The 27865-nt window shown below is 51.6% G+C and overlaps 1 protein-coding gene across 1 annotated transcript; it reads right to left on the bottom strand.

Annotated features, from left to right (window-relative positions):
- Positions 1-110: 110 nt before the first annotated feature.
- Positions 111-27121, bottom strand: Tgfbi (transforming growth factor beta induced). The gene is made up of 17 exons (XM_050144279.1): positions 26902-27121; positions 22271-22369; positions 16768-16832; positions 15126-15286; positions 14697-14861; positions 14316-14462; positions 12459-12600; positions 9598-9810; positions 8760-8897; positions 8092-8237; positions 7324-7460; positions 6509-6639; positions 4018-4142; positions 2984-3086; positions 2409-2488; positions 1428-1452; positions 111-736 (listed from the first exon to the last, which is right to left on the bottom strand). Exons 1-17 carry the CDS (start codon positions 27033-27035, stop codon positions 696-698), a joined length of 2052 nt encoding a protein of 683 aa, XP_050000236.1. The 5' UTR covers positions 27036-27121; the 3' UTR covers positions 111-695.
- Positions 27122-27865: the final 744 nt, after the last annotated feature.

The raw sequence follows: 27865 nt of genomic DNA, 5'->3' as shown, positions 1-27865 counted from the left end.
CCACCCTCAGGGTTCCTTGCTGAACTGCTCTTCGGAAGACTCAGGCATGAAGTAGTTTGCATGTTCCGAGGAGCAGAACCCATCCCCAATATCCAACCAGCATACGGATATATATCTCTTTGGTTTTATTATCACAAACACACCATGGCTCCATCGCACCCAGGAAATTTGCATTCTACATGTTCTATACACCCTTTCTTTTCTACCTGGGCAGGGCCATATAGAAGTGTCCGAGCCATGTGTAGATACAAGACATGTCTGACAGGAACAGTTCAACTCATAGCTTATAGTGATACCATTTCTCCGGCTGTACAAGAGCTTTACAGAAACATGCCAGGGCTCCCAGAATGCCGAGCCACTTGATTCACATTTGTGAGCTCTGCAATGCTGCAGTTCCCTTTGTTCAGGCCCTCTTCACAGTCAGAAAAGTCCACGCTTTGGAGAGGTCCTTTCTGGACATCAGAGCCAGGTAATCTGTGTATTCAGTGGGTCAACAACCATGCTTAGAGGGACCGAAAGCTAAAAAGAGCCCGTTTCTCCTCCACCCCCTCTCTACCCGTCCAAGGCTCAGATCTCAAACGGTGTTGCCCTTGTAGGTTGAAGTGTGATATTTGGTTTCAAAAACATCCAACGGTCTCTTTGACAAACGGAGAAACTGGCAGGGAGCTGCTGCAGTACACACCTCGCTGGTCCTGCTAGTGCTTCATCCTCTCCAGTAGCCGCTGATAGACAGGAGCTGCAAAGAAGAAGCACGAAAAGCCGGTAAAATGCAGGGGTCCCACCGTTGTCTCCTGTGCCACCATCTGTCTGGGTGCTTAGTCTTTCTATCTTGGGGATACCAGGGGATGAGCCTGGAGCCACATGCATGCATGGCAAATGTTCTCACAGTGAGTGACATTTAGGCCCTCTTTTCTCTTATTCTTGAGACAAGGTCTTGCCAGATTGATCAGATAGCTTTGAACTCACTCCGTAGCCTATCTAGGCCTTACTTTTGCAATCCTCCTGTCTCAGACTACCAAGTAGTTGGGATCTCCTGAGGCTGAGAGGCCTCCCTCTGCCATGTTCTCCTGTTCAGGTACACAGCTGGGGCTTTGGGGTTTGTGGAACTTCATGTCTTACTCAATAGTTGATCTTTTGGGTTCTTCTTCATCTGTCATTTTGGGATGTTTTTCTCAGTGTGGGGACCTGCCAAGGCCTGTGCAATCTTCCCAGGCTCTCTGAGGCCAAAGCCACATCCAGCCCGACCCCACTATCTTCATGTTACAGAGAAGGAAACTAGATTGCCTGTCTGACCCCAGTTGACCCTGCTGCTCTGACCCTGAGGGCCAGGCTTCTCTTACGGGCCCGTGATAACAGATGGCAGGTTGGCTCTGCTAGGGACTGTCGGGCTCATTAGCCCAGAGGGGACAGCAGACTCAGACACTTACCGAGTCGCACGGACCTCTGGGCAGCCTGAAAGGACAAACACACGCAGGTCAGGCTTTCTTTTCATCATTTTTTTCTTTCTGGCCCCTCCGTCTCTGTCTTTCCCTCTGTACCCACCCACATCCATCCATCCTTCCTCCCTTCCTTCCTTCCTTCCTTCCTTCCTTCCTTCCTTCCTTCCTTCCATTTTTCTTTTTTTTTCCAGCCAGGGTCTCTCTATGTAGCCCTAGTTGGTCTAGGACTTGTGGCGGTCCTCCAGGGAGGGACTGCAGCCGCGTGTCATGCCTAGGGCATGAGGTTTCCAGTACATATCGTCATTAAATCTGCATATGGGGGGGTCTTTGCACCTTGTCATCTCTACACCAAACAATTGCTAAAGCAGGGGAAAGAAAGGGAAAAGTGGAACCCACGGTCCCCAAAGAGCCCCCTCAGTGAGCTCAGTGGCCCTTGGCTGTACCAGGCTTCTTTCAAGCCAGGTCTTATGTAAAGGATAGACATTCCTGGGGGATTGCAAGTTAGGCTTTTCCACTGAGACCAAAGCTTAGAGTTGCGGGGAGTGGGGGTCAGCTGGGGCATCTCCCAGAAGTAAGAGTTCAGAGCCCTTGTGGAGGAGATCTCTCTTCAAAAGTGGAGGGCCATGTTCGAACTCCAGCCTCCAGAGTCAGGACTCCATCCTGAAGTCTCTTCTCTTGAAACCAAAGCTTTAGTAACATACAGAGGATCCCTCACCACACCCTAAGCTGGCAGGGGGCCCAGCAAGGAAGCTCAGAAAGAGAGAGATGCGGAGTGAGGCAGGCAGGGCTGAGGCCAGGGAGCCCAGTTCCACACACACAGAGGATAGGCAAGTCTCAGAAAATGAAGACTCATTCAGAGGCCTGGCAGCCAACCTGCTACGGGCATGAACTCGGGGTGCGCTGCCCCCATTGGCAAGGTGGGTCCCAGGGCTGCTTTCCTCAGCCATTCTTACTGGTACCCTTACGTACCCTGGAATATGCCGATGCCTGTTTGAAGATTTCAAGGGCAGAGTCCGCCAGCTCATCTCCCCGTTCCTGTGGTCGATTAGCTAGGGAGAAAGAGAAGCCCACTGTCTGCTATCACCTTTTCAACGGACACACAGCTGGGCCCTGTCTGCCACCCGTGTCCCCATGTAAACACACAATCATGCCCTGTCTGCCACTAGTGTCCATATATACATACACAGCTGGGCCCTGTCTGCCACCAGTGTTGCTATGCACGCGCGCGCGCGCACACACACACACACACACACAACCTAGCCCTTTCTGGAACCAGTGTCGCCATGCATACACACACACACACACACACACACACACACACACACACACACATCTGGGCCTTGTCTGCCACCAGCATCCATGTAAATATACACGATGCCAAATGTCAGAGTTGGGGTAAGACAGCAGGCAGCTCACTAAGAAATAGGCCCTCGAGTTCTGTAGTACGTCGTCTGGGAACCATAACTCCTGATGCACTCTTCCTCAGCCCCAGGGAGGCCGTGCTCATGGCCACCATTCGTGAGGAGCACAGATTAGCATCTCACCTGGCAGCTGCAGAACACTGTTGATGGCATGGACCACACCATTTGTGGCCATGATGTCAGTTTCAGCGACAGGTTCCTTATTGACGCTCACCACATTGTTTTTCTAAGAGAAGAGACAGCCGTTGTTAGATGCAGAGCCTACTGGCTTTGCTCGTTCTGCAGGCCCCTGCTGACCACACACCCACTCTGTGCATGGGCGGCAGGGCTTCTCTAGGGAGCGGCGGCCCTTAATCTCTGCAGTCTTCCACTGCCTTATGGAGGCTCGGTGCAATTAGGATCCTTGCCCTCACCCAATGCGGGGCAAGGATGGAGCTTGTCTCTTAACGGAAGTAGGAGCTGAGGCGCAAGGAAGGCCACACAGTCCCTCGAACTACATAGGTGGGGAGATCTCCTCGGGGCAAATGTTTTCCTGAACAGCCCATGTGCCTATGACAGACAGGATCCCAACACATGGAACTCAGTCCCAAAAGACCCTGAGTGACCTCAAGTTAGACAGCTCTCTCCCATCCTTCCTCTCATGGTCTCCAAGGAACTGGTGAGCAAGGGACACCAACGATCCAGAGACGGGAGCAGAGAGCCACAGCTCCCATCCACACGGATGGCCTCTGCTGAGTCAGGCTGGCTATGTTCCCATTCTGAGGTAGAGACACCCTGAACCCAGCTCCAAAGCTGAGCGGTACCATCACCACAGGGCGAGAGATGCTGCCCAGAGCAGAATCAGGACGAAAGAGTCTCTTAAGACGCCAGCCACTGAACAGCTCAGTGAGTGCCTAGCTTTGGGGACCACTTCCCACTTTCTAAGGGTCTTCTTCACAATCAACATCAGATGCCCGATTGCCCTGAACATCTGGAAGTTCCTATACACATCTATAGATAATCTTTCTTGGTGTCCCTTGGGTGCTTCTCTTTTCTCTCTTTCTTTGGACAAACCACACTCGAAGGTTCGATTAGCATCTTAAAAATTGTGTGCATGGCGAGGCGGGTCCTAGAGACTTCATGGCAGCACACAGCCAACCTTCCCCTGGCTCACTCACCGAACTGACTTCCAGCTTGTCCCCTTGGAGAGACTTCAGCCGCACCAGGGCCCCGATACCTCCGCTGACCAGGATCTCGTCGCCAATGTGGTATTTCAGGATGTTGGTAAGTTCCTTGGCATTTGCTGTAAGATGGCGGAAAAGGGGGACACTGTTATGCACAGGGTGGCAACTGGCAAGGTTAAGGGACAAGAGAAGATAGCAGTGGTTTCTTCTGAGCAGGACAACTCATTGAACAAGCAGAAGTGTGTACCAAGTGCCCACTGTGTGCACAGCCCATGACCCACTATCAGTCTAAAGGTGAGCAGACAGCCCTGTCTGCGAGCTGGCCCTGGATTCCATGGCAGCTGAGGAGTTAATCCATACTCCTCTAGGCGTATGACTCATGCTTCCATGAGCTAAATATTTGCATGGAAAGCCAGGGACCTTTCCAGCATCAGCATCTGGGATGCCTCACCATCGACGTGGCTCCTGCCGACTATAACACAGTAGTGAAATATTTACACATTATGCCCTCAAGTGCATTTTCTGCTGGAGTTAGCTATTTCCTGGAGGGAGGACTTGAAAGAATCAACAGCTGTGCTTTGGAGGAGCCACGGAGCCGATGAGGTCAGGGCCGAGGCAGTTTTCTCTCTGCCGCATCCTTCCTCCTCGGCATATCCCTTCCAAGTCGCATCAGTTTCTCTGCCAACTGGGCCAGGCACCCGATACCTTTCCCAAGTTACATGAGAGGCAGCACAGACATCTGCCAGCTACCCTCTGGTCCTGATCCTTCCATAGACAGCCAGTGGCTTATTTCCCCCGGGGCTTTTGAGCGGCTGTTCCCCAGGATCAAGAAACCCAGAGGAAAATTGAAAACAACTCAGAGAGTTCATCTGGTTAACAACACATCTTTGTTGTGCTGGGGGATGGAGCCACCTGGTGTGGGATTCCCCTCTGTATGCTGTGAATATGTTTTGTTATCATTGGTTGATAAAGAAGCTAGTTTGGCCTATGGCAGGGCAGAATATAGCAAGGCAGGAAATCCAAGCAGACATAGAGGGGGAAAGAAGGCGGAGTCAGGCAGACGTGTAGCTGCCCAAGAAGTAAGAGATAACAAACCACGAGCCTCGTGGTAAAATACAAAATAATAGAAATGGGTTAATTTAAGATATAAGAGTTATCTAGAAATAAGCTTGAGCTGCTCGCCAAACAGTGTTGCCATTAATACAGTTTCTGTGTGATTATTAGGGTCTGGGCGGCCAGGAAACTAAAGCTGTCTCTGTTTATAGCCACCTGTAAGGGTCTCCTGAACATCTACATTGAAGCTGGTAAGAGATCTCCTCCCACAAAAATATGGCCCGGAGCTGCAAAGTCAAGCCAGTCCCCTGGAGTCGCCAGGGCCACTCTTCCTCCCTGGGTGTCATTTATCCTACCCATAGGACTTGAGGGCTGTTTAGGAAACTTTCCCCACACCCCCTCCGGGACCTCGCATACAGCTGAACATGAGGGAACTTGAGCAGGCACAGGCCACCTGGGGAATAATCCCTTCTTAGAAGGCTGAGAGAGGATGGGACATTTATGTGCAGACTGAACCTCTCCCCTCTTCTCAGGAACCTGCGTCAGCAGCGCAGACACAGGCATGCGCTTGGCAATCGGGAAAATTAAACAGGACACAAACTTAGTTCCTTGCTGATGCAACCTGAGCCTTCTGTTCTCCCGCAGGAAGGGAGGCATAAACTGTGTTTGTTCTGAGTGAGGTTGGCTAAGCCGCTTCCTCGCGCTCCTTTCTTCCTCCCCTGCCCACCTTCCTGGGAGGGTGAGTATACATCAGAGGTAACGCCCATCACCCCATCCCATCTCCCTGTCCCCACCACTATTAATGGAATATGTGTGCCTTGTCCCGTGTGCCACATTTAATCCGTATCATAGTGAGTCGGGGACTGTTGCCACCCTCATTTGTTTAAAGGGGAAACTGAGGCTCAGAGAGGTTCTCAGCAGCTCACCAGAGCTCACTCGCACGCTTAGCCTCCACCCTCAGCTGAAGTTGCCCAAGATGGACTTTCCATCTCTGAAGACATTTAATGCAGTTCTGTCGTCACAGCTCCCCAGCGGAGAGCACACACCTCAGCGGCTCATTTCCTGCTTGCTTAGCACTGTGTCTAAGAAAACTGAGTGGCATCACCTTTGCCCTCCTACAACTGGCTGAAAGTCAACTGGCCCAAGGGAGGAAAAGAAGGAACATTCAGGACCCCTCTTTGCCATGGCCCCATCATGACCATAAATAGCTCTGGTGTTTTTTGTGTCCTTTGTCCCGAGTCTCCCTGGTCCCTGCCCTCACCCCACCCTTTTCCACTGTTGTCATCACTTGCTGTCCCCTTAATTCTGCCCACATGTCCACAACATGGCCTCATCACTAAGTCCCTTTGCCCTGCATCTCTCGTTTCCTGCCATGGCCAGGACAGACTGCTATTTCAGGGAAATGGGAATAGCTGTTTAAACTGCTCTTTACCCAAGAGTTTGTTCAGTTCTTCTGGAGGCATGGCTTGGAAAGCTTCATTTGTGGGAGCAAAAACAGTGTAGACCCCTTCCCGGTTGAGGGTCTCCATCAGCCCTGCAGACTGGATGGCGGCTACCAGCATGCTGCAGACAAACAGAGAAGATAAGTTTGCTTTCCGTGGCCTCTTGCAATGCAGGAGGGAGACCGTGTACTTTACATCTTTCCAACGAGAACGAATGTCATATACAGGGAATATGGACAGAGGGAACAGAGGGAGGAGAAAGGCGGGACTTGGTACGGCTGTCCCTGAGCCTGGCAGAGTCAGTGTCTGCTGAGTGTGACCTTGTAGAGCCAGGGGCCCGGTCTCCCAGCCCTTGGGCAGGCAACTGAAGCCAGTGCCCAGGAAACCCATGGCTTGACAGCACTCACTGGAGAACTAGCAAGTTGGAGACAGAAGGATCAAGGCAAGGAAGCAAAGTGACATGGTGGCTTCAGTCGCCTATAAATAAAATGCAGAAAGAGGAAAACACAACAGGTCCTTAACACCAGTGCCCTCAGCTCACTGGGGACTTTCTGTTGTGAGTGACACCCTTGTGTAGTAATAAGAACGTCTCCCCTTACAATGGGTATGAAGATTATACCACCAGCAGGAGCCCTGCTTCCCAACCTAAGGTTTCAAGGAGACCCTCATTCTTGCCACACCCCAAACATGGAAGATCACACCAGTGCGTCACTAACATTAGGTCACCCCTGGGAAGTTGGATAAAATAGATGAGGGCCAGCATGACCACTTGACGGAAGCCTGGCCCTGGGAAGAGACTGGTTACCTGAAACGATTGTCCCCCTTCAAGACATCCATAACGGTCCCCATTGGGGGAGTTAGCATCCGGTCCATGGTGAACAGGGTCCCATACCGTCCCCTCTTGTCATGGGCAGCGATGCAGCTGTTTTCGATGCATAGGCTCTGCAGAGAAGAGGGGGAGAGAAAGGGAGATGGTTATCCTCTCAGGCAGGGGTCTCCAGATTTGTTCCGAGCCAGTGGCAATGGCATCGCCCACAGAAGTGTTCCACAAGGAAGCGTGGCCATAGGGGTTCTTAAAATTGCATAAGGACTCCGTGACAACAACAATCTCACACGAGGTCCATTGACAAAGATCAAATAGGCAGACAAGAGGTAGCTGACTGGTTGATTTCACCGGTCATTGGACATCTTTGACCAAATGGTCCTGTTTGATCCCAGGCCAGGAGCAATCCCTCCTGTTTGATATGGGAAGGTCTTGGATCAAAGAGGTCTGAGCTTCATGGGGCTTCTCTTGGCATAAGCCTGGGAAGACTCAAATTCTCCATGCCCCTTCCCACTTGTCCATCTTGCTGAGTCCCAGGTTGCCCCAGTGCTCAGCAATTCAGTTAGGTCTGAGCCTTATTCTCCAAGTCTGCAGGAAAGGAAGTGTCAGCTAGCATCCTGCCCTCTCCAGAAACTACTTCCCCTTTAGTAGAAGCCAGTTCTTACATAAGTTCCTGGCTATTGAGGACTTTAAAAAACAATTGTAGATTTGAAGCCAAAGAAGGGGTGTGAGTAAGGTCCTAGAACTTACGTTTCGATAAACAAAAACTCGCAGCTTTTTGCCACCCAGGGTATCTAATGTCTGTCCGTGGTACAAATACTTGGAAGCCAGCTGTTCTTTGACCATGTGATTCAGAAGCAAAGTCTTCATTTGGGCATCGATGTGAGGGGCACCATCTGCAAGCAAAGGGTGCGCAGAGATGAAGTGGATGATGAGGCACATATAGTAGAAAGAAAGCCCATCCCCCCTTGGTTTGGAAATGGAGACAGAAAATAAGGGTGACTGCCAAAATTCCTTAACATTCGGCCTCTATTATAGAAAATAAAATAGGTCTAGGCACTGAGGGTGTTTGTATTTTTGCCCTCAGTCGGGGGAGAGGGTCTTTCTTGTCATCCCCACGGTGGCAGCTCAGCTGGCCTCTGCCCATATACCCTGGTGTTGACCCTGCAAACAAAAAGCAGAAGCCTGCTCCACTCTCGGCAGAAGCGAAATGCTGGGTTCCGAAGGGAAAAGTCCCCAGTACATTCTTGGCTGTTTCAGATAAACAATGGGTAGTCCAAAGTTTCTGAGAGAGTCACATCTGCTTTGGGCTATGGTGGGCGGAAGGTTCCAAGGCTGTCGTAAATCAGGGCAGTGCTGTAGGATTGGGGCAGCTGTCCCAGAGACAACAGGACAGTAGAAGGTGTTCTCCACGCTACCTTTGAAGACAGAATTCAGAGGGGCCAGGAAGGTCAAGCTCTCTTTTCCAGAGAGATGTGTGCTGAGGCCGGCTTGCCTGAGGAGGTCAATGGCTGTAGAGACGTCAGATTCTGCAGCCAGCTCAAGCAGTGTCTTGGCTGCAAGAGGGAGAAACAGAGTTCGAAAGATAACATGGCCATGAGTATATGCCATGGTCCACCCCAGATGGGACAGGCATTAGCAGGAACCTCATTTTGTGAGTCACCAGCCCTCTGAATGCAGGGGGGCCCAGCGTGCTTGTGTGGTCAGAAAACCTAACTTGCAGGGAGGTAAGAGTCACTTGGCAGCAGGCAGAACTGTCCCTGACCCCAGGGTGGCTTGGCCAGGGCCTGTTTGAGGGTGGTGTGGAGGAGGAGGCAGCATGGCCTGCGTGGCTGCTTCTGAAGATACTCCCACAGGAAGAGACTGGTTTCCCTTCTGAATGGAAACCAAAGCCCACCCAGTCATCTTCCCTGGGCCAGTGGCCTTGGGTTCTCTAAGGAAATAAGATGTTGTGACATCAGCAAATGGCCTTTTGGGCCTAACCACAAGATGCAGGCCAGAAAGGACTCTACGATGGTGTCTCGTTCCTTCCATATGTGCTCTAACTTATTCCTGGTTGCCTCAGGATGGTGTCTGGACCTCTGAACCGAAGCTCAAAGCTTCACACTTCCCATAGGTTCACAGTAGGTACAGGGCTGTGTGCTGAACCAAGGGCAGGAAATGGCCCAAAGGACTCTACATAGCCCTGGCGCTGTCACCAGGGCTGTCAGAGGAGGGAGGAATCTGCGCGGGACAGAGGCCCTGAGGCCCACCTACCCGAATCTGGGATGAGCAGCTCATCGATGTAATGGATGACACCGTTGGTGGCCAGGATGTCTTTGTTGGAGATGACAGCCTTCCCGTTGATTGTGAGCATGTCCCCACTGCAGCCTACCTCCAGTGTGGTGCCCTCCAGGGTCTCCAGGGACACTCCCGCGACAATGGCCTCAGCACACAAGGCTGACTTCAGGATGTGGTTGTTCAGCAGGTCTATGGCAGAACAGGACACAGGTCTAGAGCCTGCCGAGACCTCTGCAGGGACCAGTTCCCTGCCTGCCTGTGGCTGAGGACTTTGCTGGAGTATTACAGGGCCCACATTCCCATCTCTTGCCTACCACTATCTAAAACCATTGGGACTCTATGGTCACACTGCCTGAGTTTGAATCCCCTGGTTGCTGATCAACTGTGGGATCCTGGGCCAGCCACTTAGCCTCCTCAAATCTCATCTTCCTTATGAGTAAACAGATAAGATTAGCATTGTCCCCTAGACCTGAAATGCGAGCCTCTCCACAACACAGAAACACCAGCCATTAGCTCATGAACAGTGGGCTTCAGGGTAAATTCTCCTAACGGACCAGGGAGAAGAGGAAACCTCCAATAGGTATACTATGGTCTTTATGTCTTAGGCCTTTATAAGACATAGACTGAGGCAAGCAATGATAAAAACTGACCCAAGGATAGGTATGGATTATTTGTATGTCTTGTTTTCTGGATTATGTTTATATTACCCCAAGGCCTCCTATAGTGGCCAGGATCTGTCTTAGAGGCTGGTTGTGCCCATTGCTCCCTCATAAGTCTAGGGTCTACTTTGGAGGCATGTGTTGGGTAGTCAGACGCTGAAGCCTCTGCACCCACACCTCTAACAGGGTCTCAGGGTCATTCATGACCTCTGTGTAGAGAAAGCAGCAGCACGGACCAGCCAAGGACAAGCCCCACCCCTCCCCATGGCCACAGGTTCCCAGACGCTACTCTCCAGTGTCACCAAGGTCCTTTGTCTCAGCTTCACCACAGAGGCAAGTTTCAGTTTATCCTTGAGTGTGGGAACCAAAACTGCCCTGTCACAGTTAGGAGGAAGCTGTGGGGCTGACAGGCACCACTGTGCTGGAAACAGATCCTGAAAGCCAGTACTGAGCCAACTCAGTAAGTAAAGAAGAGACAAAAAAGACTATGCCAGGCCAAGCATGGTGGTATGCTTGTAATCCCATCACTCAGAAGTAAGACTGCCTTGAATTTGAGGCTAGCCTAGGCTACATAGTAAGCCCTGCCTAAAAACGACAAGAAGACCCCATAGGAATGAGGCCTTTGAGGGATCATACTTCCTAGAGAAGTAAACTGAACTCCTGGGGAGAAGCATGGTCATGTAGGGGTGAGAAGGACAGGGACAGAAGTCAGGCTTCAGACAAGATACGCCAGCCCAGGCCTACTTCCTGACTATTTGCCAACCATCTAGAGACAAAACAGGGCACTGTGAATGTAGACCCAGCCCTCTGCCTCCAAGTCTGTAGCTATAGCAACAGAGGGCAGGGCCCTGGTTGGAGCAAACTGGTTATGGCATAGAAGAAGCAGATAAGCAAAAGGCCTCGATCTGGGGTCTATAATGAGTTCCAATATCAATGAATATAAAAAATGTGCCCTTTACAAAAGATCTTTTAGTGCATGCTACATTGTAGATGCTGAATGTCCACCCTCCCCAAAGGCCTGTGTGTTAAAGGTTTGGCCCCAGGGTGGTACCAGTGGGGGTGGTGACAACTTTAAGAGGTAGGGCTACTGTGAGGCCTTTAAGTCACTTAGTGCCCGACCCACAAAGCCACAGGTTCGAAAACCATAGGGTCAAGTGATCAGGAAATAAGACATGGAAGACTGTGAGCCAGAGGAAACCTTTGCTCTTTGTAGTCTGGTCATTTCAGGCATGTGTGCAGAGATGCAGCCACATCCCTCTCGGGGAGCTTCCTAGCCCTTGAGGCCATGGACCCCAGCCCTGCCCTCCACACGGCACTCACCGGATCCCACCTCAGCAGCTTCTTTGGAAGCCGGGTGCTTACCAGACTTTAACTCCCTTAAAAGACACACTTTTGACTGTATTCACTGCAGAACCCCAGATCTGAGCCAGGGACAGGTATCTTAAAGGACAACACTCACCTAGGCACAGTCCCCACCTCTGCTTTCTGAAGTGTCCCTGTCCTCCCATGCCTGCCCTGTCCTCGAGTTTAAATTTACAGGGTGTCTGCAAAGCACGGGGCTCCTTCTCCTTACATGGCACGCTGCCAAGGCTGGCTTAAATGAAGTCACGCCTAGTGACGTTTGGGAGGAAGAATGTGCACTTTACAGGATCTAGAGGGTCACCGGGCAGCTTGGTGCTAGTGATCCTTCAGAAGTTCTAGAACTAAAGGGGGTCTGGTGAGGTGAGAGTGGACCACTCCTAATCTACCTTCCATGTCTAACTTAGGAACTGAAAGATGGAACCAGCAATAGAAATCACTGACCATTACTGATTCCTAACTAATATTTTTGGTTACCCATGAAGCCTCTGGTCAGATATAGGAAGATATAAAAGGTCACCAAGATGATTCTAGTTGAAGGATGCCACCTCCGGCCACCCACACCCGATTCTCCCAAGCTCTCTAAGCATCATACGTCCTCCTGACAGTTTTGGCCACTCTAGTTATGTTCCCTTTATTTAGCCAGGGTCAGCTAGGGGCTCTCAGAATTGAGTCTGCTAGGCTTCCACAGAGACATGGCCACTGGGAACACTATAAACCAGGGTTGCAGTGGATTTTACGACTCTTGTGGCATCAGCATAGGCTGGGGTTCAGGTGGGCTGCACCCAGGAAGCAGCAACATGAGCTGAAGGTGCTCACCTCTCAGAGCCTCTGGGTCACCCAGAATCCGGTTCAAAGTCTCAGCGGGAATCTTCTCAAAGGCCTCATTGGTTGGGGCCAATAGTGTGAACTGGCCATCACCTTCCAGCAGGGTATTAAGTCCTGATGCAGCCACAGCGGCCTGCGCGGGCAAGGAGGACAAGTGTTTCATATGCTTACTTGGCAAGATACACACACCCTGGCTATGCCTTCCCTGGGGACTAGAGACACTTAGAGAAGTCCCAAGTGAGAGAGAAGCCTGGCCGAGGTTCTGTCTTAGCACAAACTCCATAGGCCTGGGCCCATGCTCCAGCCACACTGGCTGTTTTTCAGGTGTTGACAGACGTCAGTCCATGCCACCTCTAGGTCTTTATCCCAATAGTCAGTCCCTCCTCCTCTCTTTCTACACGTCTTCTACTCCTATTCCTTCAAACTTTGACCAAAATGCCATTCCTCTTGGCGTAGGTCCCCAGATGAATATGAACCTCACTGTCATGTCTCCCAGCTCTAATTCCACAATTAGTAATGATCCCTTCTGGGCGATGATGGCGTGCAAAGATCATGTGACTCAGGGCTTCACATCTAGAACAGTGTCCTAAGAGCCAGAGCTGCTTCTCACTGCTCCCCAGTAGGTCTGCTGGTCTGGAAGGCATGGAAGCTTCCTCCAGGCTTCCCTACCTCAGCGGTGCTTCTGTAGTGGGGCTGTGAAACGCGGGCTGTCTCATCTTTCAGAACCTTCTGCTAAGAGTATCTTTTCCAAAGAAGCCTGGCCCCCATTCCTGGGCTACATTGCCTGCCATTCATTCGCTGACCCTCCCCAATGACATCACCCTGCCCTGCCTTGTTCACGTCTTATCTAGACCCTCAGAAAGAATGGCAGCCTTTTGACTCGCTCTGTTCCCTGTCGCCTGGGGAATGACAGGGCTTTAGAAACTCATGCTAGAAGGAATAAAATGGGTATCAGGGAGGGCTGACAGGGAATAAGAAAGAGAAAAAAAAAGTTGTTTTTTTTTTCTGCGAATCCCACAGTAAGAGGGAGCTACTCATGGGACTCTGTGCTGATAATGAAGGTTTGCCTGTCAACTTTGGACTACCATTTCCTTGAAGACCCAGAAGAAAGGCAGGGAGAAGCCCTTGGAGAGCTAGACTCCCTGGGGCCCCCTGAGCCAGCCAAAAGCTCTCCCCAGACGCTGAGGCCCCTCTGTGCCCATGCTGCTGTGTGTTTGTCTCTGTGTTGGAGATCTCCAGGGAGGGGCTGCCCACTCCCTCTTGTGTGCTCTGTGGTTAGGAAGTTCTCCTTGAATCAGGCAAAACCCCTGACATGGCAGCCCTTGTTCACTTCCTCCTGTGTGGCCAGCGCCAACAGGAAACCGCTGGCCTTTCCAGTTATTAGACATACGCCTTCAGCCAGAGCAGTCAGGAGCCAGCTTGGGAGTCTGGACTACAATCCTGAGTCACACCACAGCCTCTCTGCAAGGTCTGTGGTCCAGGGGACATGTATGAGGCCCCAGGCTTGTGACATATGGCCTAAAAGCACAGTGCCAGCTGACAAGACATTTGTAATAGTGCCCTGTGTGGGAAGTAGAATCAGGGAGGTGAGCCCTCACACTCTGGACTTCATAGCTCAGCCCTAAGGCTCAGAGGATTCCTGCTGTTACTGTGACAGATCGCTGGTTTATCCAGAAGAGCCAAAGAAAGGGAAGCGTTACAACAGGGCCATTTCTCAGAGTGGGTCAAGCCCAGTGCTCATAGTATCTTCTCCATTTAACCACACTTGGGACATCCTCATGTCCTCCTGCAGAAGTCACCCTGCCAGGTCCCTCTGGGGAAGTCAACTGCCCCCTGCATGGGCCTTACCCGAAGGGTTTCGAAGGTGTCTTCAATCTCAATGATCTGCTGGATGTTGTTGGTCACGGTGGAAATGACCTTATCAATGAGGTGCACCACGCCGTTGGTCGCATGGTGGTCAGCTTTCAGCAACCGAGCACAGTTCACTGTCACAATCTGCCCGGAGAAGAAGCAAGGATGAGTAAAGAGAGGGCTGTGGGAAGGGCAAACAGTGGGCCCACAGGTAGGAGCAGTGTGAAGTAGGAGGGTCTGTAGAGAAGACCCAGAGGCAAGGGCGTGTCTACGGTTTATCAATTACAGGACGGAACCCTAGAAGGAAACACCCCGATGGGCCAGAGGTGGGTTCGCTATGGACAGAGAACAGCGTTGAGTAACTGGGGATGCCCCTACCCCGTTAGGATAGTGATGAATCTGGATGTTGGAGTTCTGGTACATGGAGGTGAGGGCCATGCCATGTTTCAGCTCATCTGTCAGGACCCGCCTGTCCACCATGTGGTAACGGAGGGCGTTCAGCAGTTCGATGTTGACGTTGCTTACCAGGGAGTCTAACACTTCCTAGAAAGAAAGGGCACAGTAGTTGAGAGGCAGCAACCCCTGCTCCAAGGGAACCTAGACCCCTCTTCCGCCAATTGCTCCTCCTTTAGTGAGCATCATTGGGAGGATGGGGCCCCTGGAAGGCACCTGGGAACTCCACTTTAACTTTCCCTCAGGGGTGAAGGGAAAGGATGTTGACCCAGCAGAAGAATCCCACTGTGTGCCCAGGTCTCAGGAGAAAGGCGATTCCCAGGATGAGTGCCCTGGGCAGAAGGCTCCTCTTACCGCAGGCAAGGAAGCCCAGGCCTCGTTGCTAGGGGCAAAGATGGTGAAGCTGCCTGGTCCCTCCATCTCGGGCCTCAGCTTTTCCGTGCGGTCTGTGTATAGCTGCGTGGTGGTTGATCCTACAACTCCCATGGTCTCATAAAGGTTAGAGAGCGGAAGAGCTGCAGAGGCAGAGGACAGAGGGACGGGTGTGAGTCCGTCCGAGACACACACCTGCCCGTGCTTCTTCGTCAGAAAGAATGGAGACAATTGCAGAGGGGAGGAAGGGGGAAGAGTGGGGAAAAGTTCAGGTGTCTATGGATGGAGATGCTTAAAATCACATGCTTCGCAGAACCACCCAGTAGGTCAAATGCCTCCCTGTGTGGACCAGCCTGATGGGCAGCTCCTAAGTGTTTTAAGAACAGTGGAGCAGAGCTTCTGTTTCTGTGTGTTCAGATAAAGCGGGTAGAAACAGGCGGGAAACTGCACACCAGCCTTGCGATCTTCCCAGCTATTGCCACGTGTTCCCTAACACCATTGCTAGAACAAAAGAACTGTAAATTTATCTGCCAAGACTCTCGTGTGTTTTTCAGGAACCGTCTGCAGTTGAGAAGGGTCCCCTGAGACAGCAACTGGAATGTGTTTATTTATTTGCTTTCTATGACAGACTCACTATGTGGCTTTCAGCTCATAGTGATCCTCCTGCCTCAGTTTTCTGATAGCTGGGATAGCAGATGTATGCACATACACAGACTAAAGTCCATATTTAAATCATCAGAAATGATCACCTCAAAGTTAAGTCCCCCCCTATAGGCCAACATCCTTATACCCTTTTATTTTTTCAACTGCCCTTCTCCTTCGGTTAGCAAGGCCATAGCCATGGCCACACTAACTATAGCATCATGAACTTGCCACTAAATTAAACCTCTTTCCCTCTTAAATTCCTGTTCCTATCTTAAGCTTAAGGGGCTGGAGAGATGGCTCAGTGGTTAAGAGCACTGCTTGCTCTTCCAAAGGTCCTGAGTTCAATTCCCAGCAACCACATGGTGGCTCACAACCATCTGTCATGAGATCTGGTGCCCTCTTCTGGCCTGCAGGCAAAGCACTGAGAACACTGTATACATAATAAATAAAACTTAAAAAAAAAAAAAAAAAAGAAACTATCTTAAGCTATCTTGGATTTCAAAGCTAAAACAAAACCCAGCCCTGCATAGTTGCTGTGTGGCAGTGAAGGTTCTAGTAAAATTCACAAGTATCTTGCCATCTTTGCCAGAACCTGTAAGCACAGAGAGCCACTGACAAGGTCAGAGCCTGTAACCACGGAGAGCCACTGACGACGAGGTCAGAGCCTGTAACCATGGAGAGTCACTGACGACGAGGTCAGAGCCTGTAACCACTGAGAGCCACTGACGACAAGGCTAGAGCCTGTAACCACGGAGAAGAGGCTAGGCAGAGTGGAGTGGCCTTTCCTCCACCTGCTGCTGAGGGTCAGGAGTAGCGCAGGACAGGTACTGTTTCCACCTTTGTCCTCTGCACCTCATGGCCCAGGGAACACACAGAAGAGACATCTCAACCACAGGCCCCACCAAGCTATGATTGTAAAAGATGAGAGAGGGTAACTCTTCCATCCCATCCACCCACAGGCAGGGCCTGGCTCACTCACCTGCTGGACAGCCTTTCTCTCCCGGGACCTTTTCATATCCTGGGCAGCACTCATAGCTGATGACTCTGAAATAGAGACAGGAGAGTGTCCCTTAGTGCGTTACTCCTCCTCCCGGATGCTCTCCCAGGGGCGACAAGCATAGCAACCAGGAGCATCATCAACAGCCTTGTAACCTGTTTCTGATGGTCGCCAACACCAGCAGCCAACCAACCGGGAAACCAGGTGAAGGCAGCACACTCAATAGCCCTGACAGAACCATAAGTCACCCTCAATGACCTCCAACAACCATGCACAGGGCTCTGGATAGATGGTGTTCTGGGGAGGAGCTGGGAGGACTCCTGTGCTGGTTCTGTCTCTGAGCTCCCCCCCCCAATACCCTCCCCATGGTCCCACCTCTTCTCTGGGTCTCAGCACATATGTAAAACACACGTGTGGGAGGTGGAGGGGCTCTGGTCTCTGTTTCTCTCCTGCTCTTCCAGTACTCGATTGAGTAGCCCGAAAGGCAGGACATTGGTGATCACTGTGTCCGCTCGGCTTTTACACACCAGATTTCAAATGCAAACAGAGCACCTCCACGTGAAGACACCTGGTTTGCTATTCATTTACATTTTAAAGAAACTTATTAAAAACATGTTTATGGTTTCAATTTTAAAATGCCTTCATGATTATTTACAAATCACTCCCCCACCTGCCCTCATCGTCAACCTTCCCATTGCCTTTCCAAGAGGCAGCCAATAGCAGCAGCTGCCAAGTTCCTCTGCACTCAGATGAACAGGAGACAGGAGAAGTGCAGGGCGCTTTAAACTCAGTGGTTCAGAAAACTAAAGATTGTGTGCTCTCCTTCTTCCAAGGGCCCATTGTGGGGCACCGGCTGCTGTCTGGACTTCACAAAGCACACTTCAGCCACCCTGATAGTCTGTGGGAGCCCCGAAGCTGAGAGAGTCTCAAATAACACTGTGGCCAAGGAGCCCGAGGCCCAGAGCTGAAGGCTGCCCACAGGTGTGTAGCCCCCACTCCCGCCCCTCCCCCAAGGCCTGGCGGCAAAGGCAACCAATCCAGTTTTCCCTTCCTTTCTTCTACAAGAGATTTGCCGGTCCTTTTCTTCGGGGATGACATCATCAGAAAAGAGGCAGACAGGCGGGAAGAATTGTGGCACTGGGGGGAGGGGTGTGTGCTGAGGAGGCTGCTGGCTCCTGAGACTTCATTTGGAATCGGTTCAGGAAAGACTCAGTTGAGTGAGGATGAAGCGTGGTCCTCTGCTACCCAGGGGATGTGTCAGATTCTCAGACGGCCAGGGAGCTACAGGTGCCACTTGGCTAGACTTATCCCCCCCCCCGCCATCCCCCAGCCCCCACTTGACCCCTTGAGTGAGGAGTGACAAGCTATACATTCCTCTGTGCCCTGCTCCCTCTCCCTCCTGCACCCTCTTCTGCCGCACACCTCCCATTGGTTCCTTAAACAGGCGGTGAGATCACAGCCTGGCCGACAATGATCAACCCACTATGCTATCCTCTGAACGTGCGCCATCTCCGCTGCTAAAGAACTTGTCAAGGCAGAGAGGGGTAGAAGAAGCCGTCCTGGATGACACGACTCACCTAGGATCCCTCAGTGACTAGTGGGGTAACCTTGGGAGCCCACTTCTCTCTGTGGTCTCTATTTTCTGATCCACAGAGTAGGGCACAGTTCAAGCAGCTGTTCTATGATGCCACTTCAGCCTCAGGGTGATCATCCCAGACAGCGGAGGGACTTTGAAGGGGCAAAGACTCTCGAAGAAAAACAGTATCTGCCAGCTTCTCCCAGCTAAATCCAGGGAACTCCCAAGCCTTGAGCCCAAAGCACCAGGACCCATCTCCTCATACACACACACACACACACACACACACACACACACACACACACACACAATAAAAACAACACAAAAACAATACCAGGGTTCTGTGACTGGAGTTGGGGAGGTGCAATCAGATAAAGCCATCACCCCAACTTAGTCACTTTCCCAAAGCGCCAATGTGGAAACCTACGATGTTAGAGAAGCATTTGGGGAAAACTGTCCCACCCACAAAGTTTTCTCTGGGCCCCTTTGTGAACACACTGCTTCATCTTCCATGACTTGGAGTGCCCAGCTACACTCCCATAGACTCTGTTCCCCAAATGTTAGCTTCTGAGTTCCAGTCCCCTCACACCAAAGAGCAACTGAACAGGTTGGGTAGCCTCTCCAGGATTTCAGTGAAGATAAAATACTTCCCCCCCCTCCACCAAAGTGTATGTGTACATGAGTGTACATGCGTGTAGAAGAGGGTTAGAGAATGACATGGGGAGAAGTGGAAAGTTGGGGGCTGGTGAAGACGGGATAGACCTAGGCAGAGCAGTCTTAGAAGGACAGGACAAGATGGGCTAAGGGGTCCTTGATAGCCTAGACACACGGAGGCTTTCTCCTGTTTCATTGAGGCTAACTCCTTGACTACTGCTCTCAACCATGTGAGCATTCGGAGGAAGCAGCCAGAATTGAGTGTGAATGGCAAAGCCTTTCTGCTGGGCTCACTGCACCTAACTCTCATGGGGACTGGAGAGCACCCTGTTTTCATACCAGGGTGGCTTCTGTGGAGGACTGTGGTGTCCTCACAGCAGAACTTCTATCTTCAAGGCTGCGAGCCCTCCTCTAGGCATAGGCTGTAACCAAGCACAGTTCTTTGTGAAGACTTCCAATCCTCTCACTCTGGAGAGCCCTCCTTCCTGGGCTCACTGGTAGCCATTCCAGGTATCTCTCCGGGAGTATAGTTATACACCAGGCTCTCGTTTGAGGACATCAGCCTTATGTGCTGAGAGGCCTCTGCAGTTGGCAGGTTCCATGCTCCTAGCTGTCCAGACCACATAAGCCCTTCTCAGAACCAGCCGGCTCAGGCCCAGGGTCGCAGAGGCTAGCTGGAGACTACACACAGAGAAAGCAGCTTACTGGAACAATCTTAACCAGGACTTTGTGAGCTGGCGGTCTCACAGTGAGCTATCCACCCTCCCTGGGCCATGCTCCATTCTACACAGGCTCCCCCTGGAGAAGGTGCAGACTTTGTAAGCACAGAACTTCAGTCTGCTCTCTAGACCCAGTAGAGAACAACGGAAACTATGGGCACTCTCCTTGAATGTCCCCAGTTCAGGAAGGACCAGGCTACTGGTTTCTGTATCTTGTCTCATCAGTTAGATTCTGATTAAAGACTTCCAGTTTTGGCTTGACCACACACAGCGTGGTACATAAAAACCTCAGACCAGATTAAGCGCACACGCTAGGGTAATGAGTTACTGGTCACCTTGTTCTAGCTTTTTAGGGCAAAAGGAAAACGAGAGACAGACCTGATTTGAAGAAAGAATGTAAGAAGATAATGTCAACACAAGGTCAAGGTATGGGGTGCTTTGTCCCCTGCCTGTCGCTTAGATTGAGTGGGGAAGAAGTCTCACTACCTTCTCCCCCAAACATTTGCTCCCCCAAATGCACAGCATGGGTCTTGCTGCTCTTCTAGCTGCAAGCCGCAGGAGACTAGCTACGCTCAGAGAGAAGGTGGAGTAAGGAATGGAGATGGAGATGGAGCATAGTCTCCTGGGATAGGGGACACTCTGTGTCACCCTGCCTCAGATGAACCACAGAGCAAGCACACAGTTACAGCATCTAGATTCTGGCATGCCCCATGGACTGCCAGCCCGAAGTGGCTCACTTTCTAAGAGCCGTCCCTTGGACAGAGACTAAGCTGATTCTTGAAGTTCCTAGTGAAAAATAGGGGCTCCTAACCAACTGTGGCCCAGTGAAGGCCTTGGCCACAGAGGTTTTCAGAGCCTAGGGAGATATGAAGTGACTTCAGAACACAGGCTTATGGAATTTTCCATAGGGACAGCAGTACATTTTGGTGGCCATTGGATGCTGACTGTCCCCCAGATCTCACACCCATTGTCTTGGGGAGAAGTCCTGGTTCTCACTCTCTATCAGTCATCATAACGACCACCAGATTTGAAGTCCAACCCCAGGAGGCAACTAGTAATTCTGGTTTGAGGTCTCTGACTTCAAGAGGATTTGTTTCTAGGACCCTGGCTACAGATTTGGGGCTGTAAAAAAGAGAATCAGGACCTCAGGACAGTCTACCTAGATCCTAGCCTGCTTCCTGTGGCATTGCTGACCCTAGCAGCCAGGCTGGATTCCCCTTGGGGATGGTACAAAGGGGCCAGACCTCCCCATTTCTCAGTGTATGGCTGTCAGTAGGATGTGTAGACTTCTAGCGCCTCAGTATTCTCATGTGCTGTATTCTCTCTCTCTCTCTCTCTCTCTCTCTCTCTCTCTCTCTCTCTCTCTCTCTCTCGTAACCACACACTAGTTGGCCAGAGAATGACTATGGGGGCTGAACTGGCAAACATACATGAAGTACCTCCATGCGGGGTGTATTCTAAGTACTCAGCATGGAGTTTCTAAAGCAAACTGATAGAGATAAAACACCCTCACAGAAATGACAAAACGGAAGCTCAGTTATACTCTAACAAACATAACTTCATCAAAAGTAAAGGCCTGCATGAGACAGCTGATCAAACCCCACCGTGATAGCTATCAGCACAGCAGCGAGGGCTGTTAGTTTCTGATAGCTTGTCGTGACAAATTACCCCAAACTCGGTGGCCTAAAATACTACAAATCTATTGCGTTACAATTCTGAAGGTTAGGAAGGGAGGCACCCACAAGACCTACTGTGACCACCACACACCTTCTGCATATGTGGTCTACATCTGTATATTCTGGGACTCGTAGCTATGATGCGCCAGGTGCCCTATTCCTCCTCTTATGCATATTGCTCAACTCAACCCTCCGGTCAACAGCAGGTCCTTCTGCTCTGTCCATTTTGCCCACGTGGCAACTGAGGGTTCAAAAGATGAACCCTCCCCAAGTATGTGGCACAGCCAGGGTCGGAGCTGGGGTCAGAGCCTGAGTCTCAATCTGCTACGCTGCTTCCTGTGTGACTCCTAGACACAGGGAGACTTTCAGAAGTGTTTACCTTGGCTGACCTTTGGGGTAAGTTCACCGACAACTTTTCATTCCCAGAGTCACATAGCTTCTCCTCTGAATAGTCGATTCATTTAGTGAGAGAAACACACCACACACATGCACATACACACACAGCGTGGCCTCCTTAATGGCTGGGTCTCAAACACACAAACACATACCCACACATAGAGTGTGGTCTCCTTGGCAACTACCCCATACACATGCACACACACACACACATATACACACACACAGGGTGGCCTCCTTGGTGGCTGGTTCACGCACACACATATACATACATACACATAAAGTGTGGCCTCCTTGGCAGCTGGTTCTCTCTCTCTCTCTCTCTCTCTCTCTCTCTCTCTCTCTCTCTCACACACACACACACAGTGTGGCCTCCTTGGCAGCTGGCTCATACACACACACACACACACCACACACTGTGGTCTCCTTGGCAGGCAATGGTTTGGGCGGCTACAGATACTCACGTCGGCTTGCCGCAGATCTTCCTCTGGTACCACTGCTTGCAGTTGGTGAAGTATTTCTTGTTGGTGCCCATGACCTTCTGCACAGCACATACATTGGGGCTGGAAACAAGAGCAACAGTGTGAGCGAGATGGTCAGCAAGTCAGCCTACACTGAGGTCGCTGTGCGGTCTGTCCCATCATGTGGACCTCCTATGGTTAGCAGAGCTGTCTGGAGAGAGGAGACATGGCCATTTTGGTGGTTTGGGGTAAACTTTGGCATCGTCTATATACATCTTTCCTTTCCATAAAATCTTTTCCTCAAATAAATGCTTCGAGTCTGTCTTACACACTAAGCATCCTTCCCTGGAAGCACCTTAAAAAGTGAGGTTATGTGTTACAGACTGAGAAAATGAGCAAAACCCAAGCAATATTGCTGGGATGTTCCAGACTCCCTCTTTCTGTACCTGCCCTGGGCACAGACTTGGCATCCCAGCATGTGTCACAGGTCCCGTTGTCAAGAGCGGATGGTTTCCAGCACTTCTCAGCCAGCTCCATAAACAGACACGCTCTGCATGTCTAGACCAGCTGCCTGGCTCCTGGGACGACACACTGGGAGTATCCACCCTGTAAAGCAGGGTGAGTGGCCAGAGGCTGTCAGGACTGACAGTGAGTTCTCTCTCACTTAACTCTCTATTGCCCAGTACTCAGAGCCACTCCCCACAGGAAGTTCCTGGGCAACACCCTCCTTTCCAGACTCTAACCTGAGGGGCTGCCTTTATTTTGTGCTAGGTACCAAACAGACCCCGTGACTGATATGTCATGATGTTCCCTCTCTCCAATTATCCTCAAAAGAGCCGCAAAGACAAGAGTTCTCGGCCTGGTTAGAGTCAGTGGGGAAACAGGCTCGTGGAAACAGTTTATAAAAATTTAGTTTAAAAAGATCTTCAGTAACTGTGGAAAAGCAGAAGCACCCCACCTCCCTGGGTTTCTGCTGAGAATGTTTCTCTGGAGCCTTCTGGAGCCTTCAGCATTCTGGAGAATGCTATTTGAGTGTATCTTTTTCTCTTGAGCAACCAGAGTGGTGCTCAGGTCCGGTGATGGTGGCACCTTCTTTGGAGCTCCTGGGGCAAGGGAGCTGCCGTCTGTGGTCACAAAGGTGAGCCTCTTTCTGAGCAGGCAGCAGCCATCTGACTGAACTGTAAGCCAGACAAGCAAAGAAAACAGACTGAGGGTATCCACAAGATTTTCATGTTCCCACAGCATCAGGCGCATCCAAATGTGGGCAGTTTCTTCAATAGCAACTCTCAACACCTTAAAATGCAATGTGGAGGCAGGAGGATTGCTCTGAGTTCAAGGCGAACCTGGGTTGCACAGTGAGTTTGAGAACAATCTGGACTCTGCTTCAACTAACTATCTAACTAACAACTAACTGTGATCCATAGACTCCTTTGATGAGCATAGGATTTGGGGGATCTGTGGCTACCACCTCACCATTGGACAGTGTCCACAGTTGGGTGATTGGGTGGCTGTTTGTTCTGACCCTTTCTTTTTCCTCCCCGTTTCTTCTCCATATGAAAACTACATTTTTGTTGCTGTTGCTCAAGGGACAGCAGTAAGTGAGCACAGCGGGCTTGACATTAGGGAAGTGATGACCATGAGAAGTCAAGCTTGATGGGTGACTCAGGTAAAGGCTGGGTCAGCCCAGCTTCCTGGGTCTCCTCAGGTGCTTAGAGACTCTCCACCCAGTGATCCACATGTTTCACAGTCCTTGAATAACCCCCGAAGAGCTTCCACCAGCCACGCTCCAGCCCCAAATCATCTTTACTGCTGAACAGTCCCAGCTCTCCTGTCCAGCTAAGCAGGAAATAATTACTGTGGATGAATTCCCCACAGCTCTCCATGGGCGGCCAGCGGCTCCTCAGCGAGTCTCTGTGGACTTGGCTCCAGCATTCCTCTCCTCGGCAGAGAGAGTTTGCACTGCCCCTGCCACAGGAGCAGAGGCTGGGGGTGGGGGTAAGCTGTGTCCACAGGAAATCTATACTGAAATGTAATCAAAACGAGCAGGCCATTTGTGGGCTTCTGCCCTAAGACCAGCATCCCTGCTGTTTGACTTGTGTCTGAAAACCAAGGACTTCTAGAACTTTCATCCAGTTTCTGTTGGTGCCATTCAAACCTGTGGCTACACTTTCACTTTTACGTTAGAATGCCAGCTCCAACGGTAACACAGATACAGCGGGGAGCCAAGAGACCACCAAGCAACCCCTACCCTCCTACCAGCTTTCTGTATTTGCATCCTAAGGCTGTATTGGCATGCATAGGCTGATTTCACCCTCTGTAAAATAAGAATTTTGCAGTGGCTCTCACCGTGCAGGGGGCAGGGGCATGGGGAAGCAAATACATCAGGGTGATAGATGACTGTGCACTGTTGCCCAGAGTTAGGTACAGGGTCCTTTCCCTCCCTCGTGGGACACCCTGCACGTCCTTAAATCCCTCCCCCCATTCCAGCTCTCACTTTGAATAAAGGACTGGAACTGGTACAAGGTTATCCATCTGCACAGGGAACCACACCCATGCGTGCAAGGCCAGGCAGTCCCGTGGTTTTTCAGGGACAGTTAGATCAGAGTAAATGCAACAGTTCCTGCCCGTTTGCCAAGGCCTGTGTGCCTGGGCATCCAGATTTCCCTCAGGAAGGGGTGCTGATGCGCTCTTCCTTATATTTATGCTGAGACAGGGTCTCCCTAAATTGCCCACCTCTTGCCCCAGTCTCAGGAGCAGTTGGCTTTAAGGGAATGCATCGCCCTGCTCAGTCCATGTCATCTCCCCATCACTCAGCCTATCACAGGGCATCCAACTCAGCGCAAGGAGCACTCAGAGATGTTGGTCTAAATCATTTATTCATTTTGTGTTTAGGTGGGTGGCACATGCCACAGTGAGTGTGTGGAGGGCAGAAGACAGCTCCTGAGAGGCTGGTTCTCTCATTCCATGTGGGTCATCGGGCTTAGCAGCAATGCCTTAGTGGGGCCACTTCCCTGGTCCACACCGGTTTTTAAAAGTTCAAGTTTTCAAACAAAAAAAAAAATTCAAGTTTTCCTATCAGTGTCCTGGCCTCAACGATGGATCTATGTGGTATCTTTAGAGATTTCATGTTGCTGTGACATTGCTACTCTGGATGACAATGCTGTAGCATGCACACATGTGTGCTGTTCTTAGTGGTTAAGAGGAAGGAGAAACAGAACCCTTGAACCCAAATACAGCATGCAAGAAAGGCGGCGGGACCAAAGGTGACCCAGGCAGGGATGATCGTTCCAGTTGTCATTGTTTGGCTTTGAGACTTCAAATCTGCACTTTTAGGATCTGCCCTCCCAACCTTCCATGCACACGGCCTAAGCAGTAAATGACCTCAGGACCTCTGCACTGCCACCTTCCTTTCTGGAGGGAGTGTGGCTATGGCATGGCCTGGCTGGGCTCTGCCCTGCACAGTGGTCAGTCCTGCACCCAGCAGCTTGATTCCCCCAAGCTGAGACCCGGGAGTCTATAAGAGACCCGAAATCCACATGCAGAAGAGTGAGTGCTCCCTAAAAGTGGCAGCCTTTACCCAAGTTCAGAGCATACCCAGTGTGGGGCCTGCGATTTTGTCTGAGCCTACAAAGCCAACCCTCACTAGCCACGTGGGTGTTTTTAAAGTCTGAGGACAGATCTGTCTAGTCTCTTGGAGAGCTGGGGTATGGGGCATCCGGACCTCTTCTCTCTTCCCACATAGTTTTCCTCAGTATAAACCATGTTGGTGCAGCCAGGTAGGCTGGACGTGCAGCAAAGCTGGGCTATGTTTGAAGCAGCCATGGCCTGGTTGTGTGTAGAAGTACCGCACAGCCTGGGCCTGGGCCAGGATCTTCATCAGGGCATACCCGCGGCCAGCGCTCCTGAAGCCCACACATCTGTGGTGCCCCAGAGGAGTATCTGAAGCACGAATGGTTCACATTCACAAAACTGGCCATGGCTTCAAGACAGATTCCGATGCTGGCTCCAGGGCACCCTGCATGACAGGCTGGGGCCCTGTAGGACCCGATGTGTCTAACACGTATAAAGTGAACTTTCCTGCTCTTCCTTTACGAGGTGTCACACTGGTCTGGTGGCCAGAAAGCACTGTTTGGGCATGAGTGTTTGGGTGCAGAGCAATGCCAGGTGCACAGGAGCTGTGGGCACTTGGGGGCCTGCTACCTGGTGTGACCAGGCTCACACCTGGATTTACTAGACAGTGGGATCTGGCTGGGATTCCCCTCTGCAGTAAACACCTTCTCAGGGTGATGGGAATTCTGTGCTGAGAGTTGCCAACGCCCCCTTTTACCTAGAGTAAGGAGAGGAGACTGAAAGTCCCCTAGGCTGTTTCATGCACTTTGGTCTGAGTCTGTGGCCACTGGCCAGCGCCCCCAATCCTTTCAGCACGAAGCATTCCACTGGGTCCCCATATCTCATTATATCCCACAGTTCCTCCCTCCACGCAGGGCTAGTCTCTTGGTGCACTGGCTGCTTTTCCGTCGGGCTTTGTTCCCTGCTACTCAGGTTGGCCACGATGATGTCCCCAGCAGAGTGCACTGGCAGTTCAGCGACCTGTCCTTCCTTGCACCGCCCACCAAGGAACCGCTGGGGCTTACCCATGTTGGCGACCCCGGAGTCGGCTGTGCTGCAGCACCATCTGGTAAGGCGACTTGGCGGGGCCCGCTAGGGTCGCGGTGGGGCCCAGAGCCAGTGCCAGAGCCAGGGTCAGCAGCCGCACGAGGAGCGCCATGGAGCAGGAACACGCGCGGACCCAGGACGAAAGCAGGCGCGGGAGGCGCTGGCGAAGTGAGAGCGGCCAGGCAGCGCGCCTTGGGTTTAGTAGCGAGAGGGTGGGAGCGGCCGAGGGCGGGGAAGGGCGGCCGGCGCCTCCCAGGCCAAGCCACTTCTAAGCACCCGCAGCCCTCCTGCACCGCCCAGCCGGCTCACACACCCTCCTCCCACTGCGCACAAAGTGCGGGTCCAAAGGAAGGCGCCTTCAAGTTTCACTCTTTCTTCAGGTGTTCATGCCTGGAGCCTAGGCTGCAGGAAGCCAGAGGGTGTGAGCGGGCACCCACAAGCTTTGGCCTGTCAGACTGGCCTCTGGGATCCTGATGCACCACCCATGCTGATATGCTGTAGATGAGGAGCAAATCTTCCTGTTGACAGAAAACAGAGAAGTGGGGAAGGGCGGGGCTCACACCTTGGCAATCAGGAATCCCTCACCTGGCTTCAGTAAAAGTCTGTGAATGCCAGATAGATGCTAGGAGTGTGCCCCGGAGGAGCTCAAGGTATGCGAGGAGGTGAGCAGGCACCCTGGCACCTACTAATCCCCCTCCCCTTACCTGGTTCTACTAGCCCCAGGGGTGAGTTCCCAGATGTGGGGAGCATGGGCCTAGCCAAGACGATACCATGGAGAGAGGCAGCTGGAGCCTTAGGAGTTTGGAGTAGGCCCTCAATCAGGTAGAATGGATAGCGTCTACATTTAGATCTGGAGGCTGAACAGGATTTAGCCAGGCAAAATGAGGCTGCCAAGCTAGTCAGTTGGCTGAAGCGTGCTGGGTGGAGACAAGAGTTGGGCAG

This window comes from Alexandromys fortis, unplaced genomic scaffold, assembly GCF_014885135.2.
Source record: "Alexandromys fortis isolate MF-2015 unplaced genomic scaffold, M_Fortis_MF-2015_v1.1 scaffold_1, whole genome shotgun sequence".
Lineage (NCBI taxonomy): Eukaryota > Metazoa > Chordata > Mammalia > Rodentia > Cricetidae > Alexandromys > Alexandromys fortis.
The sequence above is the reverse complement of the archived record's forward strand: the minus strand, read 5'-3'. Positions and strand labels throughout refer to the sequence as shown.

What these genes read in the sequence shown, in the direction of transcription:
- Tgfbi (XM_050144279.1), bottom strand. Translation starts at nt 27,035, where the DNA reads ATGGCGCTCCTCGTGCGGCTGCTGACCCTGGCTCTGGCACTGGCTCTG. An exon ending in CCTGGGCTTCCTTGCCTGCG is followed by an intron (nt 14,862 to 15,125) that starts GTAAGAGGAGCC and finishes CTTTCTTTCTAG; the next exon opens with GAAGTGTTAGACTCCCTGGT. An exon ending in ACAAGCTGGAAGTCAGTTCG is followed by an intron (nt 3,087 to 4,017) that starts GTGAGTGAGCCA and finishes CTCTTCTCTTAG; the next exon opens with AAAAACAATGTGGTGAGCGT.